This window comes from Podarcis liolepis (assembly GCF_965112155.1).
Source record: "Podarcis liolepis genome assembly, chromosome: 5".
Classification (NCBI taxonomy): Eukaryota; Metazoa; Chordata; class Lepidosauria; order Squamata; family Lacertidae; genus Podarcis; species Podarcis liolepis.
Genome location: NC_139556.1, coordinates 63,619,620 through 63,640,573, shown reverse-complemented (window position 1 = coordinate 63,640,573; position 20,954 = coordinate 63,619,620). Strand labels below are relative to the sequence as shown.

The 20,954-nt window shown below is 42.1% G+C and overlaps 1 protein-coding gene across 2 annotated transcripts in view; it reads left to right on the top strand.

Moving 5' to 3' along the window:
* INPP5D (inositol polyphosphate-5-phosphatase D) overlaps positions 1 to 20,558 on the top strand; it is a 60,608-nt gene extending 40,050 nt beyond the window's left edge. For both annotated transcript variants that reach the window (XM_083505646.1, XM_083505647.1), the window contains 14 exons: positions 2,693 to 2,831; positions 5,128 to 5,236; positions 5,604 to 5,692; positions 5,879 to 5,960; positions 6,963 to 7,052; positions 7,174 to 7,287; positions 9,485 to 9,567; positions 12,801 to 12,888; positions 13,194 to 13,343; positions 15,789 to 15,885; positions 16,177 to 16,296; positions 16,764 to 17,015; positions 17,586 to 18,153; positions 19,459 to 20,558. In XM_083505646.1, coding sequence (XP_083361772.1) covers positions 2,693 to 2,831; positions 5,128 to 5,236; positions 5,604 to 5,692; positions 5,879 to 5,960; positions 6,963 to 7,052; positions 7,174 to 7,287; positions 9,485 to 9,567; positions 12,801 to 12,888; positions 13,194 to 13,343; positions 15,789 to 15,885; positions 16,177 to 16,296; positions 16,764 to 17,015; positions 17,586 to 18,153; positions 19,459 to 19,461 — 1,984 coding nt within the window. In that variant the 3' untranslated portion in view covers positions 19,462 to 20,558. The remainder of the gene's footprint in view (positions 1 to 2,692; positions 2,832 to 5,127; positions 5,237 to 5,603; positions 5,693 to 5,878; positions 5,961 to 6,962; positions 7,053 to 7,173; positions 7,288 to 9,484; positions 9,568 to 12,800; positions 12,889 to 13,193; positions 13,344 to 15,788; positions 15,886 to 16,176; positions 16,297 to 16,763; positions 17,016 to 17,585; positions 18,154 to 19,458) is intronic.
* Positions 20,559 to 20,954: the final 396 nt, after the last annotated feature.

The following is a 20,954-nucleotide window of genomic DNA, read 5'->3' as shown; positions in this document are numbered from 1 at the left end:
CTCGCTTTATTGGCCGAGGGAGCCGGCTTACAGCTTCCGGGTCATGTGGCCAGCATGACTAAGCCACTTCTGGCAAACCAGAGCAGCGCACAGAAACGTCGTTTACCTTCCCGCTGGACTGGTACCTATTTATCTACTTGCACTTTGATGTGCTTTCGAACTGCTAGGTTGGCAGGAGCTGGGACCAAGCAACGGGAGCTCACCCTGTCACAGGGATTCAAACCGCCGACCTTCTGATCGGCAAGCCCTAAGCTCTGTGGTTTAACCCACAGTGCCACCCGCCAATTTTAAGAATATAATAGCATAAAGGGGCCCCAGCTGGAGCAAATCAACAATCCATCTAGTTCAGGGATGAGGAACCCAATGGAAAGGGATAATCCTTTCCTCTGTTTACCTCTTCACTAAAGGTGCTGGTTTCTGCAAATAGCACATTTGGACAGCAAATAGCACCAGGGTGTGGGGTGGAATTTTGCACAGGGATTTTTTTTTTAAGAAAAACTTCTTCCCATGCACTGCAGTCCCAGCTGGATTGGGGCCCTGTGCAGCTGCTTTTTCTGACAAAGGAAAGTGGCCAGTGCTAAGCATGCTGTTAATGACCCTGAGCTGCATTCTTTGGAACAAGAAGCCCCACTGAAGTATGGAACACATAGAATGTATTCAAAAAGCTTTTTTTTCTATACAAAGAGGCACAGATTATTTATCTTGGCCCAGATGGTTATTTGGACCAAAGACCTGAGGCTGCAGTCCTGCTGGTGATGTAAACAAAATTCACAAACATTGGCGGATAAGTAAGTCCTAGGCACCTTAAACATGTCTTCATTTTTCTGGGGTGAAAATTTCAATGCACCAGAGAGTTGCTATACAGCATCTCCCCACCATGTGCAACTTAACAGTGATACACACACATGGGCATGGACACAGGCTACAAACTGTAGCTAGATAGTTGAAGAATCTGTAACTGTGATTGTACAGTTTCTTCTTTTTCTAAAAACAACAAGTGAATAGCTGAAGATTGGGTTTCCATTGTTGTTTCTTCCTGTGGTTTAGAAGGGAACATTCCAGTAAAACAGGAACAGAGGGGTTGTAACTGTTTGTGCTTACAGGTCTCGCTTGTTTGTTGACTCAATGTATAGCCCTCCCTTTGCTGTGTGCTCCAGAAATAGAAACCGTGCAAACATGCCAATATAAAGCAGAAGAGCCGAGCTGTGTTATATCGCAGTACTTTTCCGTCTTCACATGCCCCAATTTTTGCTTCCTGAAGCAGTTGCAAATTCCCATGGCAACACATACTTCAAGGTCTTCCTTCTGTCCTCCGGCACACTCATAGATTGCAACAAGGTACCCCAGGCTTGGCGGTTGTCCCGTATTATTTGTTTGTGCAAGGCCCAATGTTGCAGTAGCTCTGAAGGCATTGAAGTACTCCTGACTACTTAGCAGAAAATAAATACAAACAAATAATAAATAGATTCACACAGAGACAGTATGTATGGTAAATTAAAGCTGCCACTTTTTCTGCAGATTTGAATGGAGGATCTTATTCCCAGAGCCCTTTTGGTTGTGTAGAGGCAACAACTTTTCAGAGATTTGGAAGCAATAATGTTGAATTGCTGCTATACGCATTTCTTTATGCATTGTACCATATTCTCTGGCCAATCAGTTTAAATCAAGGTATACCTGGAAGCCAGCAGGAGGCAAATACAAGAAGCGCTCAGAAATGCAGCTAACACTATTGCAATGCATTGTATGCAGGTGTTTAAGACAGCTGTTGTATAGTGCTACTGGTGGCAAATATGCACATGCAGTCATAACTTGGAAGTTGAACGGAATCCGTTCCAGAAGTCCGACTTCCAAAACGTTCGGAAACCAAAGCGCGGCTTCTGATTGGCTGCAGGAAGCTCCTGCAGCCAATCAGAAGCCATGGAGGCTCCGTCAGACATTCGGGTTCCAAAGAATGTTCGCAAATCAGAACACACACTTTTGGGTTTTTGCGGCGTTCAGGAGCCAAAACGTCCAAGTACCAAGACGTTCGGGATCCAAGGTATGACTGTACATACATATACACACAGAGCTATTTCCAAAGGTTTTTCTTAATTTTTGTGTTTCCTACAGTGAAATGTGTATATATACATCCACTTAAAGATGCCCCTTTTAAAATACTGCAAAAATAGCGCAAGGTTTCCTTCTCTTCCTGGCATTTAAATAGCTCTCACTTTTTATTCAATACATTTAAGTAGTATGTGCTTTCTCTTTTTTCCACAGTGAATGCCATTTAAAAAAAAAAAAAAGCTTTCCTTTAGAGGGAACGGACTATACCACAAGCTGCTGACCCTTCAAGTTTAGACCAGTTTCACCAGTCGGTTAACTATCATTAGGAAACAGAAAAACAGAACCCATAAACCTTTTCTTCTGGCAACCACACAGCTACTTCTTCCATTTAAATGTGTACAATGCCAAGCTAGTGGATCAGATAGTTGGATCAGATAGTTCCATAATAATGCACAGAGACAAGTTACTCCTATAGCTATACAGAACTGATTGTCTGGCTGTATAATGCCTTTGGGAAGCTGAGGCTTTAGCCAGAGCCAAGACAGGGAAAGATTCATGGGCTTATCTAGTCCACTGCTGATAATGCTGCTGGTGAGAGGCCATATAATAAAATGGTATACTGAGCTTTGTTCTTGTGTTTTAATAGGCGGAACCAGAACTACACAAGTATTCTGCGGTTTCTGTCACTGGGAGACAAGAAGTTGAGTCCATTTAACATCACCCACCGGTTTACTCATCTCTTTTGGCTGGGAGACCTGAACTATCGCCTAGAGTTGCCCACAGCGGTTAGAGAGCCTGTTTATTTACTATTGCATTTTATTATTACATTTCTATCCCACATTTCCTGCAGTGAGCTCAAGGTGGTGTACGTGGTCCTTGTCCTCCTAGTTTTATCCTCCCAGCAAACCTCTGAAGTAGGTTAGGCTGAGAGAGAGAGTGACTGGCCCAAGGTCCCCCAGTAAGCTTCATGGCTGAGTGGAGATTTGAACCCTGGTTTCCCAAGTCCTAGTCCAGCACTCTGCTACTAGCTAATAGTACTTCGCATTTATGCAGAACTCTTGTGAGTGTTTGGAGCATTCTACATACATTAACCAGGCTATCCTTACAATAACATTGCAAAGTAGACTTCTGTTATTATATTGTTACAAAAGTTGGGCACTACTTCCACTCTCTGCTGAGCAGTAGCAAAATTCCAGGGGGTTCCAGGCCCTCACCCAGAACCCATCCTCCTTTGAGGCATTGAAGATGTGGCAGAGATGGTCGTAACTTTTAAGAAATATGGTTTTTTCATATGTTTACACCTTCACTCTGCATGGAGGGAGTTCCCATCTTACAGCTTGGCCATCTCAAGAGGGGCTTGTTCCCCACAGCAGTTCATTGCTAGAGTCAAAGGCATCTCTCTCTCTCAGCCTGCCCAAGATGGACCTCTCTCTCTGTTCTCTTCCTTCTTCTTCCCAGCACACATTGCTAAAGGCACTCTTTTCCTGTCACCTCACACCCACACAACATCACCTTGGCAATCTTTGTCTGCCCAGGCCCAAGATTCCTCTTAGATGGGCCATCAACACCTTTCGTAGGGCTAATGCCTCTATCCCAGGTGAGGCACTGCTTGTATTTTTCCACTGGCCTACAATCTTCCCTTCAATATGCCAAATAATCAATTTTTTAATTTCTGGGGTTTAGCGAGGTTCCCCCAACATATAACACCATCCTCACATAGCAAGCAAAGGTCTGAAACTGAGAGAATCCCTGTCACCTAATGAGTTTTTGGGTGGGATGAGATTTGAATTAGGTCACACTCTTAGGGTTCATGCAGACATTCATTATTTTAGTGATGAACCTACGTTAGAATCATTCTCCATACATTTTGCTCACACATACACCACCCCCTTGAGCTTGGGTGAAACCTGTTCTTCCAATAATCAGACTTGTGTTTTCTCTGGATATGTGGTTGCTACTGAAGTTGAAGCAAGCAAGTATCATGGAGCCTAAAGGAAAGCATGGCTATTTGCAGCTGCTGAGTAACCAAGCCGGAAGAGGACTGTTAGGGATATGTGGGGAAGCACCAAGGGATGGTTAGGGGTGTTACGAGAGGCGTAATGGGTGCTGATACTGGGTGCAGGGTAATCAGGAGATCAATATAGCAAATACATTTTGGTCCTAGGAAACTAAACACCTGAGGGCTGAAATCCTATATCCACTTTCCTGGGCGTAAGCCCCATTGAACTCTATTCCATTTTTGATGGTGTATTTGCAACTAAGGATAGGAACTACACAAAACACAGGGAAAAACTGATAGATTCTTAGTTTGTTATTTAAAACTCGCTACAGGAAGCTTCAGATGGAATCAGAGCAGGAACACTTTGGGGTGGCTTTTTAAAATCCTTTAAAATAAATAAATAAACAATAAATTTTATTTATACCCCGCCCTCCCCAGCCAAGACCGGGCTCAGGGCGGCTAACACCAAATATAAAAACAATTGATTGAAATACAGCTAAAAAAACAAGATTAAAATACAACATAAAAACATTAAAATGCAGCCTCATTTCAGTGGAAACTCAAATCAAAAACTTTTTGGGGGATGAAAATGTCAAGTCTTCACCAAGGCTAACTATCCAGACTGGTCCTACATGGGCCAGAAAAAAGCCAGGGAAGTCCCCGAATAGGAGTTCCAACACAGAAGGAGAAAGGAAAAAAGAAAGAAAGAGGGGGAGCGAATCAAACTGATTCCAAGCCAAAGGCCAGGCGGAACAACGCTGTCTTACAGGCACTTAAAAATCCTCTTTTCCTCATGTCATTTTCGTGATCTAAATCACTCTTGTTCCAAGTTGCTCTTAGCCCTTGCAGCAACTTTGAAAAATGTAAGTAAATTGGATTGGAAAATGTACCGCTGCTATCAACCAGCTTTGAGAATCAAAGTGTCAGGAGATACAGTTGCGTATCAGATGTGGTTGGGCCTCAGTAACAGATTTGTGTGGCCTCAGATGCTAGTGTGCTATTTATTAACCAGGAAGGTTTTTTTGTTTTTTTTAAGAAAAGAGAGTGGTACATCTGCCATTATGACATTTCCTTGTTATCAGGAAGCAGACAATATCGTCCACAAGATCAAACAGATGCAGTACACAGAGCTACTGCCTTACGACCAGCTTCTCATTGAAAAGAGGGATCAAAAGGTGTTTCTGCAGTTTGGTAAGTTCTGTTTCTATTCCTTTGCCCTTTTTTACTCTGCCATTGAAAAACACCCTTCTAAAGGAGTAATCGCTGAGAGAGTAATCTCAGTAGAGAGAGTGATTACCTGCTTTAAATTGCTCTGTATAGAAACTGACACATGTGGTAAATGTTTTGTTTGTGACAATCCTTTTTTTCTTTGCAATGCAATTGATTTCTTTGCATTAAGACAACTGCCCAATCCATATGGTGAGAGACCATATATACTAACAGCTATCTGTGTTCTAGGAGTTGCCCCAACATTGATTTGAAGTAACCTGCATAATGTGCTTTGACATGTGTACCCAGGTTTTGGTTAAAACAATAACTAGCCATCTGTCTCTTTCAGAGGAGGAAGAAATAACATTTGCCCCAACCTATCGCTTTGAAAGGAACACCCGGGAGCATTATGTCTACACCAAGCAGAAAGCAACAGGGGTATGCCATATCTTCCAGCATATTACGATGTTTCAAATGGTGTCTGTTGCCAGAACTGCTCCTCTTTCTATAGAGGAGCACCGTGAAAGAACTCTAATTGGGAACAAGCTGCTAGCTTTTTGGCACCAGAGCTTTCCTTCTTGTGGAGTGATGTGTTTTCGATATTGATTCTCCTTTTGTCTGCAGGTGAAATACAATTTGCCATCCTGGTGTGATCGAGTGCTCTGGAAATCATATCCCCTGGTGCATGTGGTGTGTCAATCTTATGGTGGGTAGAGAACAGATTGGGAATAGCAGCAAAGCTGGTTTAAACGGAAATGATTCAGAGCTGAATCTGTAGCATTGCCTTTCGCTGCCAAGTTCTCAGCAACGGATGCACCCTGTCGTTTCTGGCTTGGAATGCTTGCTCCTAAAACTTGGATGTGTAGTGGGGAGAGAATCGGCTGTGTGATAACTGGGAATGCACCTTGCAGATGTTAGAACACCTTCTTAGCCCGCTGTCACTAAGCAGGAAGAACCTCACTACCATCAGTAACCTGTAGAATATCCCATTTTCCCTGAGTCAAAAGCTGTGTAGCATTAGAGGGCTGCTGGTGGTTTAGTGCTTTTTAATCCTGGTTCCCAGTTCCGGCCTCTGGGTTTGTTTGTCTTTTAAATGTATTTTTAATGTGTTCCCAATCAAATGCTTATAAGCAGCTCTTCGGCAAATGCTGTCGGAGTCTTACCAAAATGACACACATAAAATAAAATCACAGTTAGGAAATATTTTATCAAAATCATGATATATAGCAAACTACAACATGAAATGCCGTAAAACTATAGTTCTACAGCAAATACTCAATCTGAGGTCATTCTGACCTGGTGATGACAGGAAAATTAAAACGGGTATAAGATAAAGCTCTCTAGGGAAGGGATTCCAAATGTGTTGTGCCAAAACAGAGAAGGCCCCGCAATTGGCCACCACCACCTACCTTATTTCAGAGAGGGGTGAAATCTGAAGAAGGTCCCCAAGGCTCACCTGGACTGATTTGTTCAGGAACATGTGGTGTTTCAAGTAACCATGTCCAAAGCCTGGTGTCAGAAAACTTTTGTGTACTAGATGGACTGATCCATCTAGATGGACTGATCCATCTAGTACACAACCCCCTTGAACAGATGGGGCTTCTTGTTTCCATAGATAACTCTGAGTATAGGACAGACAATTGCATTATTCTCTCCATCCTTGGGAGGTCAAGAAAAACAGGTGCTTAGAATCTGACTTTCCTCTTAGGATGCACCAGTGACATCATGACAAGTGATCACAGTCCTGTCTTTGCTACGTTTGAGGTTGCTGTCACCTCTCAGTTTGTCTCGAAGAATGGTAAGCAAATGCAATGCAAGCTTTCCCTGCCCTTAATAAAGAAAGATGTAGTAGAAAACAATCTCATTCATTGCTTAAAAACTATTATCTTTAACCTGAACAAGTGTCCTCCTTTCTCCAGATGATAAGTACACAGACTCCCTGGGACAGATTGAGTTCCTGCGCTGCAGTGCCACCCTTAAGACGAAGTCTCAGACAAAATTCTACATTGAGTTCTACTCCAGCTGCCTAGAAAGTACTGTTTCTTCCACCTTTTGTCTTTATTATACAGAAGCTCTAATGATGTTTAGGTTATCCAGAAGGGACAATATTGCAGAAGGGGAGCTATTGACAAACTCAAAAGCGGGGGGGGGGGGGGGGGGGAGAGAGAGAGAGAGAGAATCAGAATATATCCACTTTGTCTTTTGAAATACTTCATTCTTTGTTGTAGTAACTCTTTGGTGTTAATTGCTGTATTTTGCCAATTTTTATTTGTTGCTTTCCCTTGAAATTTCATCATCAGGGCTGTTTCTCTTGTTATCACTTAAGTTTCATACATGCAGTACAGTGGTGCCTCGCAAGACGAAAAGAATCCATTCTGTGATTCTCTTCGTCTAGCGGTTTTTTCGTCTTGCGAAGCAAGCCCATTGACGGATTAGCGGATTAGCGCTATTAGCGGCTTTTAGCGGCTTATCGGCTTATCGGATCAGCTGATAAGCGGCTTAGCGGCTTAGAAAAAGGGGGGAGGAAAAAAAAAACCCCGCAGGAACTCGCAAGACATTTTCGTCTTGCTAAGCAAGCCCATAGGAGATTCGTTTTGCGAAGCACCTCCAAAACAGAAAACTCTTTCGTCTAGCGAGTTTTCCGTCTTGTGAGGCATTTGTCTTGCGGGGCACCACTGTATACCTTTAAAAAAAGCCCTACAATTTTATTATCCAAAGGGCACAAGCCAGCCAGGCAACTGAGACTAGCCACAGACCCTGCAATTTAGTCTGCTGCTGCTGCATGGCAAATCCCTATATTTCTCCATAAATCACGTATTTTAATTTATGTTATACCACAGAAGGTGATATATATAGAGCTCTCAGGGGGTTGCCTCCCATTCTGGCGCTCACCAGACCTATTGGCTTCAACAAGGTTGCTGCATCATGCACCTTCAGACCATGCTCTGGAACTTACCACACAGTTATTGTGAGGGTTAAGAAGAGAGGGGAAAATACTATGCATGCTGGTCTGAGCTTGGAAGAAAATGTGATGTGGGTGTAGTCCATCACTGCTATGTTATATTGGACATATACCAAGTTATTGAACCCATTCAAGGTAGCATAGTGCAGTCAATAGATGTCATTTCTAGTCCTAAACCTAATTCTGTATTGTACAATAGTAGTACACAGCATTTGGTGGAAGGACTATATTCACTGTAGGAGAATGAACTTGTTTTCTCTCTCTCTCTCTCTCTCTCTCTCTCTCTCTCTCTCTCTCTCGTGTGTGTGTGTGTGTGTGTGAGAGAGAGAGAGAGAGAGAGGTATTTTTTTTGCTTTTCTTCACTCCAGATTGTATAGTCTTTGCACAAAACCTCTCTACCTTAAATTGGAAGGCTTGCAATGGCATGCAAAATCAGTTTTCTATCTTCATAACAAGCAATTCAGAGCCTCCTTTGTCACAACCGCAGAGCAAGTTGGGCAGAAAAATATTAGGGGTAGCCATGTAAATTGATTCTCCCAAGATTGGGAGAATTGCCTTGTATTTTATCAGAACTTAAATTGGAATGCTGCAGCTTAATCGCATTGTGAATTGCAGCCAATAAAAACAGTTGATGCCTTGGGAGACAATCATTTTGTTTGTTTTGTAAGCAGAACTGTACATCAATGCTGGAAATTGTATGAATTCCTGAATCTGAGCGATTTATGCAGTGAGAGAGTACATGCCCAAAGTCTGTTGACTATTCTTTCCTCTGCAAAGAAAAATAGCATGCCTCTACTGTACTCTTATTCACATATCACAAAGATCGATTAATCCAGCTCCACACACAAAAAATTGGGGGGAATATACAGAGATTTGCATACATTTCTATGGAAACCATGTGTTAGGAATCTTAAATTAGAATTTCAAAAATGTGCTATCTTGAGTGGCGTAGGAAGAGCTGTTATGTTCTCCTTATCCTCTTGTCCACGCATGCACTGAGACTTCTAACACCTTTATTAAATGAAAGGAAATAATAAAAAGACAAGATAGTAAGGTCATTCAGTGGACTCAATAAATGGACTTTGCAAACATTCTGATAGAATCAGATTCTTGTACACACAAATGCTTCCCATTTTTGTGTCCAGAAAGCAGAATAATTAGCAGTTTCCATTTGCTGCCAAGTTTTTTTATTTTAGTTTTGCAAATGTGTGTGCTTGTTGTACATTTCTCAGCTGGCAAATGATTTTTCTTTTCTCACACTTTTGCAGGCTTTGTAAAGAGCCAGGAGGGAGAAAATGAGGAAGGAAATGAAGGCGAGCTGGTGGTGAAGTTTGTTGAAGCCCTTCCTAAGGTAGCCTTGCAGTTTCATGCTTATTTTAACAAATGTCTTTCATCTGTAGCTTTGCTATAGTTTATATAAAAGCACAAAAGATTGTGCAAAGTTCATCCTCGGTCACCATTGTTGCTTGTACAATCCTTCCACGTGTCTCTGATTGTGCTACATCCAGTACTCAATAGACAGACAAGGGAATCATCTTGCTGCACAGAAATGTTTGTGTCACTTTCACTTCCCTGCTGCTGAACAGCAGGGAAGTGGAATTGACCAAATTCTTTTTTAACATTCAGCAACAGAGGAGGAGGTGCACAGGAAGTTTAAAAAATAATTAGGGGGGAAATCCTCAAAATTACAAGGTCGTTTTGCTGAATGTATGGCACCACTTTTGTTAGTTCAGCAAGCACCCTCCCCATTGCTTGAGTGCTAAAGCAGGGAAGCATTTTAAGATTGCAGGGCCAGATGGAGGGTATACTGAAATAAAAGGTACAACAAGGTACACAATAAAGTTACATAAATAAAATTAACACACAATCATGTGGGAGAGATATTATTATGTCACGAGTCACTCTTGATGAGCACTTCCTAGTGCATCTAAGTGTTGGGATGACAAGGTTGGGGTGAAAGTTGCATTTTCCTTGCACCAACATTTTGAGATTTGACTGCTGTGAAAATGCAGTTCCCCCAAAACAGGAGCCCTACTTGGGAGAAAAACTTCTAGATCTTCTTCAGCAACCCACAGTGCAGATCCATCCTAACACTAAGGTTTTATGATTCCCATAATCAAAAGCTCAGACCCCCCAATTTTTGAATTTCTCTCTCTCTTCTAGATAGGCTATAGAATGCTTTCTTAGGCGCCCTGCTCCAAATACTTATACTAAATGAACATATGGGTAATTAAAGAGTTTGGAAGAACATGTTGAAATGGCATTCCAGCTGGTGTCCTTAAAAGGACTTGCAGCTAAGGGCTGCCAAGAGAAATCTAGCAGCCCCAGTTAGCCGTTTGTGGTGTGTTACATTCCAGACTCCTACAGAACAAGCATAAGAAGGGACAAGACCTTATGGCTGATTCTCCCTTCTACTTTAACAAGATGTTATGATGATGACACCCTGTGTATGATGTATTTTTCATGTATGATGGCCATACATGGTCTCACCTTCACAGATTTTTCAGTTCAGAAACTGGAGTTGGGCATCGCTTTCAGATACAGAACCCGTATTTGTAACCAGATGTTCTAAAAACCTGAAGAATATATTAAAGCAGCTACAAGATGAAAGAGATTATATGATGTGGCTTCAAATAACAGGGATTTCTTCCATGAAAACCACTGTTGGTCAACTGGAATATTTGTTTCCACCTTTGCTAATACATGTGTTGTAATATCATCAGGGAAATTCTAGCATTCTTTTATCACAGCGTTAACTGTGTCTCATTGAAAATGTTATATTTTAACTTAAAATTGCTTTAGAGTTGTGATATCAGAAGTGCACATGCAAATCATCCTAAGTCATTAATGTCAGACAGAATCATACCAGTGGTTTCTGAGAAGGCAGACAGAGATACGCTAATACATTTGCTTAGCATTCATAGTGTGTTTTAATGTCCAAAGCACGTTACATAACTTAGTCAATTTTTTTAATTATTTTTATTTATTACTATTAAATCACTTCCTATGAAGATTAGGGTTACACAGCATGTATAATATTTGCATAGATAAAAATAGCTTAAAGAGCTGCACATATAAAATCAGTTAAAAACAAATATAAAAATAAAAGCAGTTTGAAACAATAGCAGCACATGCATAAAAGCTACTCAAATCCAAGAGAAATCAATTGGGATAAATATTTTAGAAGGCTTGTCCTTGTTTAGAAGGAACGTCTTCAGCAGGTGCTGAAAAGACAATAGAGAAGACACCTTTCTGCTATCAAGTGGGAAGGAGTTCCAAAGGGAAGGTAATGCCACACTAAAGGCCTGATTCCAACATGGCGTGAAAACAGTCTTCCCGATAATATGGTATCTGCACAATGCCTTCTACAGGGAATAAGATTATCTTTTAGGTGTACAGGTGTTTTCAGCAACCCTCCAAGATCTTCACATTTCCTGACATCTCTACCTAGGACAGGGGTCTGCAACCCGCGGCTCCGGAGCCGCATGTGGCTCTTTTACACCTTTGCCGCGGCTCCGGGGCGGATACTAGCAAGGGGAGGAGGCGCATTGTGCGCCCCGACACTCCCCACTGTGGTGGGCGCTGTACTGGCTGTGATGTCGCATGGGGGCGGTGCGTGCGTTAGTCACGCACCGTCCCGACATCACCTTCCTGCCCGCCCGCTACATTGTAAGGGGCATGTACGCTGGTCACTGCATTGAAAGGGGGCATGTACGCTGGTCACTGTTTTGAAGGGGAGTGAAGAACACACAGACACACAAAAGGTAACTTGTTAATTTAACGTTTATTTCTATGAGGAGGAGTAATTCTGAGGGCTCAAACAAAGAAATAATAAAAAAGTGACAAAAAGTTATTTTTATAATGACGAGTTTTGCGGCTCCCAGTTTTTTTTTCCTTCGGAAACGGGTCCAAGTGGCTCTTTTTGTCTTAAAGGTTGCAGACCCCTTGGGACTTCATCTCACAGAGGCAAGGCTCAGACTGGGATCTTCCAGCTTTGTCTCTTTCCCACTGCACTAGCTCTATACCTTACAGGATTTCCACCATTCCTTTCTCTGAGAGCTCCTTCATATCCCATATTTTTAGGTGTACATTTATAAGCATGTACACCTCAAATGCAACATATGAACGTATCGGAAAACTTGTATGTTATCTAAATGTAGTAATCGGAGATACAGGACTGGCTTCAACGCCCCATCAAGTGTAGGTCCTTCAGTCGTTGTAATTTTTGTTCAGCAAGTAAAAAATTGTAACACTGGAATTCAAAAGCAGCTCTGATATTACCCTTAGGCTGAGATCCTAAACATTGTTTCTTGAGAGTAAATCCCCTGATCACAATAGGACTCACTCCTATGAAAGCGCAAGTAGGATAGCAACCTTAATTGCAATTTCCAAAAGGCTAACGAAAACCATAGCAAGGAATCCTGTAGTAGCCTCTGAGCTTTGATGGCATAAGCTTTGACTGACTACAGAGACTAACTTTAACACAATTGCATTTGTAAGGGAAATGTGCTACTTTCTGGGATATATATTGTATATACAGCCCCCTCTCTGGTATTACTGACCTTTCTGAGCTTTCTCTTGCAGCTGACTCCAATTATTTCAGATCCAGAGTACCTGCTAGACCAGCACATTCTGATCAGCATTAAATCATCAGATAGTGATGAATCCTATGGTAAGACTTTGCCTCTAAAGCTTATACATGAGTCAACCTCTCCTTACATTTCCCCCTCCCCACAAAGTTGTTTAATGTGTGGGAGAAAATGCGTGTATGAATTTCTAGGTTTCTAGGATCTCTTTTCTACGATAGCAACATTTTACAACAGCGTATATTTTTAAAATGTAATGTTAAGTATTGCTGAGGACTGTGGTTCTTTACAGGAGGAACATAATCACTATGGATTTATCCAGTCTCCCTCCCACAAGTTGCCTGTGCAAACCTGTCCTTCTGGCATTATCTGTTCCCTTGTCTTTCTCTAGGTGAAGGCTGCATTGCCCTTCGAAGTGGAGCTACAGAATCCCAAGTCCCAATCCAAACTATGCTCACACACCATGGGGAAAAGACAGGCATCTTCCAAGGTGAATTCAAGCTGCAAACATCTGAAGGAAAACAGAGAGAAAAACTATATGGTAAGGCAAGTTACATGAACAAACAATGGGCTCATGGGCTCTCCCCCCTCTCCTGTTTCAGCCTGTCTGCAAGAAGATCAGCTTTTACCTCATTTTCAGTTAACCATAGTTTAGTGTTATGCCCAAACCCTAAACAGTGGCTAATCTTAACTAAGGTGTTATGAAAATAAACCAGCTTCATAAACCATAGCTTGAAGTTGACTTGTTTTGGTAATCCATAGTTAAGCCTAACCACAATTTTTCTGGGTTCAGACATAATGCAAAGCACCCGTTAGTTAAAAATAATAATGAAGTGAATGCTTCTGATCTTCTTCTCATAGCTGCACCAGCAGGGGAGACGGGATTAGGGAGGCCATGAATCCAAGGTTCATTCACAAAATGGCAAACCATTGTTTGTGTGTTACATCCATAAGCAGAAGATATGTGACGGGTAGCATGAGTCTTTGTCTGCTAAAATCGCTTATATGTGGCAAGGGAGAATCTCATGTTGCCATATATGTGTGTGTGTGTGTATGGAGAGATGTTTTCCTGTGTGAAGGTATTCTCCTTGTAAGGAGAGTATCAGTGCGTGAAGAAGCCTGAAGATTGACTCTGATAATGGAGAGTTTAAGCATTAAAAGAACAAACCACTGTGGCTTTTGGGGTTGAAACGTAATTCCCGCCCCCACACTGTGGTATAAACAAATATACAGGAGATCTACAGAATAAAGTTATAGCTCTTCTTTCCTGCTTCCAACCAAATGAACAGCGAGAGGGAGCCCTCTACCTGACGGTCAGCAATATAGATTTCACATGCTTCTGCTTTATTTTCACTCTGTATTATATGAATGATGTGATTAGCAGCCATGTCATAGGCTTTTAAAAATTTAATAACAGGCATGTGCTGGGGGTGGGTGGGCAGGGGGGTTGTCATCAGCATCACAAGGGAGGGGTGGCTTAAATTTTCCCTCCCCAGCACCTATATTGGTAAAAAATAACACACCCCCATGCACAGCAATTAGAACGAGGAGGAAAACCCACAATGCCCTTTAGACATTTTGATATTTGAAGGGGGATATGGAGATAATCTCCTTGTAATGGGAATATCAGTGTGTGAAAGAGAAGAGCCGTAATCACTGTGAAAATCCTGAAGAATGATTCTGGTAATAAGCATTTGAAAAGATTTTTTTTCTATGTTCCCCCAACCACAGTACTTATTGCTGCAAGTGCAAGGAGCTGTGTGTGATTTTTACTGAGAATTTGGCTGGGATGGGAAGGTTTCAACTTTCCCTTGTGCTGTGGTGCCAATCGCAATCCAGGGTGTAGTATTTAATTTTTTAAAAATTAAATGTGATTGCTGATCAGGCTCTGGGAGCAGGTCTCCCTCTCTCCATCTCTCCCTCTCTCCCTCTCCCTCTCCTTCTCCTTTTCATCAGATATGTTGAAAAATGGGGTACCAAACTGGCTCTAAAATGCAGATCGCTGTTGTCTGTTTGAAAACGTTAGTGGTCTTTGGCATTGTTGAGCCGGATGTCAAACATAATTGAAATAGAATTAAAAACCTGATAGAAAAGCATTGATATCAAATATCATTCATGGAAGAGAAGTAGCTATGTGTTGTTTCTTCTTGAGAAAAAGAAATATCTTTGTTTAAATAGTGCTTGGAAAGACCTGCAAATATCAAACCTTTTTGAATATTCAATCTGTACCTTCAAGAGATACTTGGAGGGGGAGTTTTTCCAAGGTGCAGCTGTTCCTGTCTCTATAGTGCCAGTGGCTCCAGCATAGGGCCATTTCACTAGTTGTGGTTCTCACAATGCTACTGTAGCTTGTGAGGGGTAGTGGAGGCAGTGATGTTTTCCTTGCAGCAATGTGCTCGTCATGACAGAGATTGGACAAGGAGAGGTGGTGAGGACTGAGGAACTGGGCTTCGGTTTCGGCAGGGAGGGCGGGATATAAATAAAATTTTATTATTATTATTATTATTATTATTATTATTATTATTATTATTATTATTATTTGCAGTGCCAGCCCTGGAGCTCACCTGCCCCCTTCACTACATTGCTTCATCCTGGCCCTAGTACCGCCAAGAGAATGCCACTGCCCACCCCCTCACCCCCATGAACTTCCTCCATGTTACACTAGGATGAATGGATTTTTTTTTCATTTATGTAACTCTTAACAAGTACAGAGACCCTCTCAGGCCTATGTAGGCAGTGAGGGGAGATTAATTCAGCTAAGCACCCAAATTCTACTAGAGAATGAGGCAGGTGGGCCTGGTCTTGCAACCCACCTGTTGGGACTCCTGGAACAGTTTTAGGAGTCACACAGGGGGAGGAGAGGCTGAGGAAGTTCCATTGCATAGCTAAAATTCCTTGTGCTTGTGGAACCGTTTAGAACCTAAATGTTACAAACTTGTACTGCAGCCCTAAGCACTGTTATATTTCTTTTGTATCTTTCCTCTAGACTTTGTGAAGATTGAACGGGATGAGGCTGCTGGCCAGAAACCAGTGAGGGTCTCGAGCTGTGTAGACTATGCCAAAGAGTGGGAACCGGCGAATAGGTAGGATAAAGGCAGTTAATTTATGTGTGCAAAGATGACTGACATGTTGGCTGGTGACGTGCCCTCAGGCAGATATGGATCTGCCAGAGCTTGTGTGCATTGCAGAATAAACAAGAAAGTTGTTTACATGTATTATTCCCCAGCACACCAAGAGAATATAATAAGAGCATTGAAAACTATCTCCAAATAAAGTAACAGATGTGAAAAATGGCTGCAGGGAGAAAATGCTACCATTATGCTTGAAAATTATTAGATTATGGAACCTACTAATGCACTGTCTTCCCCTGAAAGGGAGCCTTGTTCCAGCAGAAAATCCACTCACATAATGGCCAAAGAAGCAGCAGCTATTGCCCGCTATCGAGGAACGGCGACAACTTCTCTAGATGAACCGAGCAAGACTGATCCTTTGCGGTAGTGATTTTTACCTTAGTGTGCTTTGCTGTATGCACTAAAGAATTCTTCCTGCCTAGAAGAAGAGCCTGGAAATGCAGGCAGCCTCCAAATATTGCTTGACTCCCAACTCCCAGCATCCCTGACCATTGGCTGTGGTGGCTGGGGCTGATAGGGAGCTGAGTTCAGAACACTGGAGAGCACCAGGTTGGGAAAAGCTGCTCTAGATAAAAACCTTGCTTCTCTAACTTTGTATTAAGAACACAAGACTGCTGGATCAGGCCAGTGGCCAATCTAGTCCAGCATCCTGTTCTCACAGTGGCCAGCCAGATGTTTGTGAGAAGCTTATAAACTGGACATGAGTGCAACCTGCCCAGCTGCACTTCCCAGCTACTGATATTCTATGCTAAGGGTTGGGATTCACTTCTCTAACTCTGTATTCTATGGTCCTGACTGATTTTCTGTCTTCCGCAACACTTTCTCCTCAGAAGTACGGTGGCCACAGATATCAATAATCCCAGCTACTTACGGATGGCGGCTGCCTCTCAACAATTCCCTGCAACAGGCCAACTTAAGCAGATCCCTTCACCAGACCAACTGCCTGCTGCATGGAACTATGACCTACAATCCAAAGACAGTACTTGTCTGATGGGACTAGAGTCTCCCACCACACCTTCCACCCAGTCACCCGGATCTCCAAGAGCACCCACTCAGTCTACAACTCATCGAAAGGATCAAGTGTGAGTTTTTGCACACCCTCTAGAGATGTTCTAATTCCTCCTCATTCACCTTCTCTTTAGCAGAGTAATTCATCGGAATTTGAGAGATTGACTGGGTTGTAGGTGCCAGGTGTTAACAGAGATTGGGAACTTAAGACACTCCAGTTGTTCCTATTATGCCAGACAACTGGCTATGCTTGCTGTGGCTAAGAAAAGCTGTAGTCCAAAATTTTGAGGACATCAGATTCCCCACCCATGAACCACAGAAACTAGAAAATTTTAAGTGAGGTGCCACCAGCATCACCACCGTCCTGGTAGGCAGACACAGTAACTTCTCTGAAGTGCATAGTTGGTATATCTAATTTCAACAAATCATTTCCAGCCCAGCTGAAGGCACTTTTTAAAATCTGAGCACTGTCGTGGTGGTGAACAATACCACTGCTATTGTATAAAGTTCAGTCTTCACCAGCATTTTATTCTCACGTATTTTATCACAGTCATTTTGATTACTTCCCGGCCTCTTTTAATTTCTTTGGTTTAACCTGTCCTTGCTTTCCCTTTGATATTTCCCCCGCTCCTTTCCCATTGCAGGTATGCTGAGGTGAGGAAAAGCATGATAGAGCCATTTCTGCCAGAAGACATGTACCCTAAACCAGAGATGATTGATAACCCACTTTATGACTTTGCAAAAACCAAGGACAAAGTGCCGTCCAAGAGAGAGCAGGAATTCTCCAAGATGTCTCGAAAAGAGCTCCCAAATATCCCTGACCAGAGCTTCCCTTTCCCCAAGTTACCGGAGCCTGACAGTAGCAAATCGGCATACAAGCAGCAGTCTTCCCCACCCTTCCCAGTCCCTGCATCCAGAGTTCGTTGTCACACCTATTCCACCCAATCCGAGGGAAAGACTGCAGTGCCTGAAAAGACTTTTGGCAAGCAGAAGCCCTGTTCCAACTTAGACCCCCTAGTGCCACCACTGAAGAAACCTGTCAAATTCTCAAGGTCTGAAGTAGGACACAGCAAACCACCTCTTCCATCCAAGAGTCAAGTGGTGCTTGACATGCAGAACACCAAGGGGAAAGATTATCGAGACAGCTCAGAACTTCCACACCACAGAAAGCACCAAAACGACAATGGACCTGTAAGCCGGACAACGATGCCGGTACGTTTAGGATAGGGCTGCAGGAAGTGGCAGCTGCTATGCAGTGCGCTTCAGGCAGAGATTTTTCCCAGCCCTACATGAAGATGCTGTGGGCTGAACCTGTAGCTATTTGCATAACAAGCAGGTGCTCTGCCACTGAGCTTTTTGTCTGAGCTTTGCTTTTTGTTGTTGTAAGCCAGTGGGATGCATTGCGGTTATTAGAAGTGTTGTATCGTTGTAGCGAAAGGGACTTACCATTTGTTGCAAATGTGCTTCAACAGCCTGCTGAAGTTTTGGGGCCAATTTTTAATTGGGGCAGGATGCTGCCGTGCTTTGGTGATTACTTTTGCTGTAAGGCCACACAGAACCAAAAGGTTTGACTCTCATTTACCACCAGTGTTTGCATTTATAGTTACTTTATAATAATTATTATATATTTATCCTGCCTTTTTCCATGTCAGGACTCAAGGCGGCTTACAGGGATCATGAAAAAAGTTGATAGAAGTAAAACTACTGTATATGCATATATAAAACCTATTAAAACCATACCAATAATTACAATAAAAACAGCATAACACCTGCCCTTTCATTAAAAGCAGTCAGTTCCCTAAACCCAAACCCGCTTAATCCTTTGAGTGGTAAATGAGAGTCCAATTCATTTACCACCAAAGAACAAAGTGGTTTTGGGCTGTGAATAAACTAATAATGCAAATATTAGACTGATAACCGGAGACACAATGGTTAAAACTTATTCTGAAAAACATGTTAGTAGTAACAGGCAGCGAGTTTAGGGACAAGATAATGCACCCTGCTAAAGTGCTGGTGTTGGTCCTTTCCATGATTTTAGAGAAGATCCTGATTGCAAGCAGTTCTTCTGCTGCACTGGTAGCTTTGGAGCAGTGAGAAGAAGATAAAGGAGAATACTTTTTAGCTGTATGCCTCAATGGCACCAGAGACAACAGCTAAGCATTTGTTGGCTGCTTAAAACTTTAGGAGCTAAAGTCTTATATCTGAGGGTCCCTTTGCGCAGAGATACAGTACCTGCTGAGGTATTACACAAGAGCATCACCAGAGCAGATACAGATAGTGCTTTTGCAAAGCAAACAGTAACTTGGGCTTAATGCAAAATGCACCCACCAACAATGGCTCCCAGTGTCATCTACTACAAGGCAGATATTGCTTGAGGCAAACAATGTCTTGGTGGAGAGCCTGGCTTAACATTTAGAATTAGGCTAAGATGTAGGGTCCTTGCCTTTGGGCAGTGTTAATGCTATATAATTATTCTGTAGGTAAGCTGAAGAGTGGATGTTCTTTTTGTCTTTGCAGTGAACAACAACTCCACAGATGAGACCTTGAAACGGGTCCTGAAGTGAACCTGCGTGGACATTTCCGAGAGTTCATGTCTATATCCTCTGATCTGGTTCACAAAGCCCTGGAATTCTTTTTAATTTTTTGAAAGAGATAATCTCTATCTATCAGTACACATCTCCTGAGACATCATGCAAGACTACTTTAGACGAAGATACACGAAGATGTCCGATACCAGCAAATGCCGTAATGGTTAAAATAATAATAATAATAATAATAGATTTTTTACATTGCAGCTTTGGTAATTCTTTTGAGAGCAAAGGAGTTGTGAACATTTGTGTTACAAAAGGTACTAAGGATGGGAAAAGGGGGAAAGCACAAGTTAGGTACATCCAAAAAGTGCTCTGCATTCACAAGCTTGTAGGTTACTGTATTTCAAACCTGAATGAGGGCAATTCTTTCTCAGCAGGAACCATCTTGAAATTGGCAGAGCTTCATGGCATTCCTCCCCTCAGTGGAGTGGAAAAGCAAGAACAAACAATGCTGTCAAAAGTGCTATAACTTTGTATTTTTCACAGGATTAGGGCAGAAAGAGTATGGATTTTCTGGTAGTATGTGTGTCCCTTGAAACTGCAGGTCTATTAATAGTAATCTGCCACCGAGTTTTTCTTCCAATTAGTTTGATGGGTAGCATGGATTGGGATAAAGGGGTTCCTTACTCGGTACAGAAAGATTCCTAGGTAGGTATTAATACCAGAAGAGCCTTAGCAATCTGATCTGTCCTTGTGGTTTTTTTTTATTAGTAAGTAGGAAAAAATGTGGAGGTTTTTTAAAATATCATTTTTAAGTACAAATGTGAAGCAAATTAAAATGACCACTAGAAGTTAGTCTAGCATTTTTTTAAAAGTCAATCCTACTGCAGAGTAGACTGTCTTCCTGGTTGTTTTAGTGGCATTAGATACATGCTGACTTCATTGAACATGACGTCAGCGATAATGTTTAGTTTCTTTTTACTTGTCTCTCTCAGACCCTCGTGCACAGCTTTGTCATAAAATTATGCAGTTTCTGATGTCTACTTTGTTAAAACGTGTTGCTAAAATAAAAAAAATGATAATTTGTTTTTATGTGCTGATAATTATAAAGGGTCTGCAGCTGCCACCTGGGTGCTCAGGGTGCACTGCCTTGGGAGAGAAGTTGGATATAAAATATACTGAATGACCAAGTAAGTAAATACAGGTGTAGCATTATTTGGGTGCTGGGAAGCACGCTTGCCATGTTCTATCCAAATGAATTGTTTTCTCTCCACGGCTGAACTTGAGAAAACCTGGTTCTGCATGATGGAACAGAAGCATGGAGGAGAGGATTATCGAAGGCTATGATAGCTGTGCTATCTATGCCTCTATAGTAGGAAGCAGTATGCTTCTGCACACCAGTTGCTGGAAGCAAAGGAGGCAAGAGTGTTCTTGTGCTTGGGTGCTATTTCCAACAGGCATCTGGCTAACCTATCCCTGGAG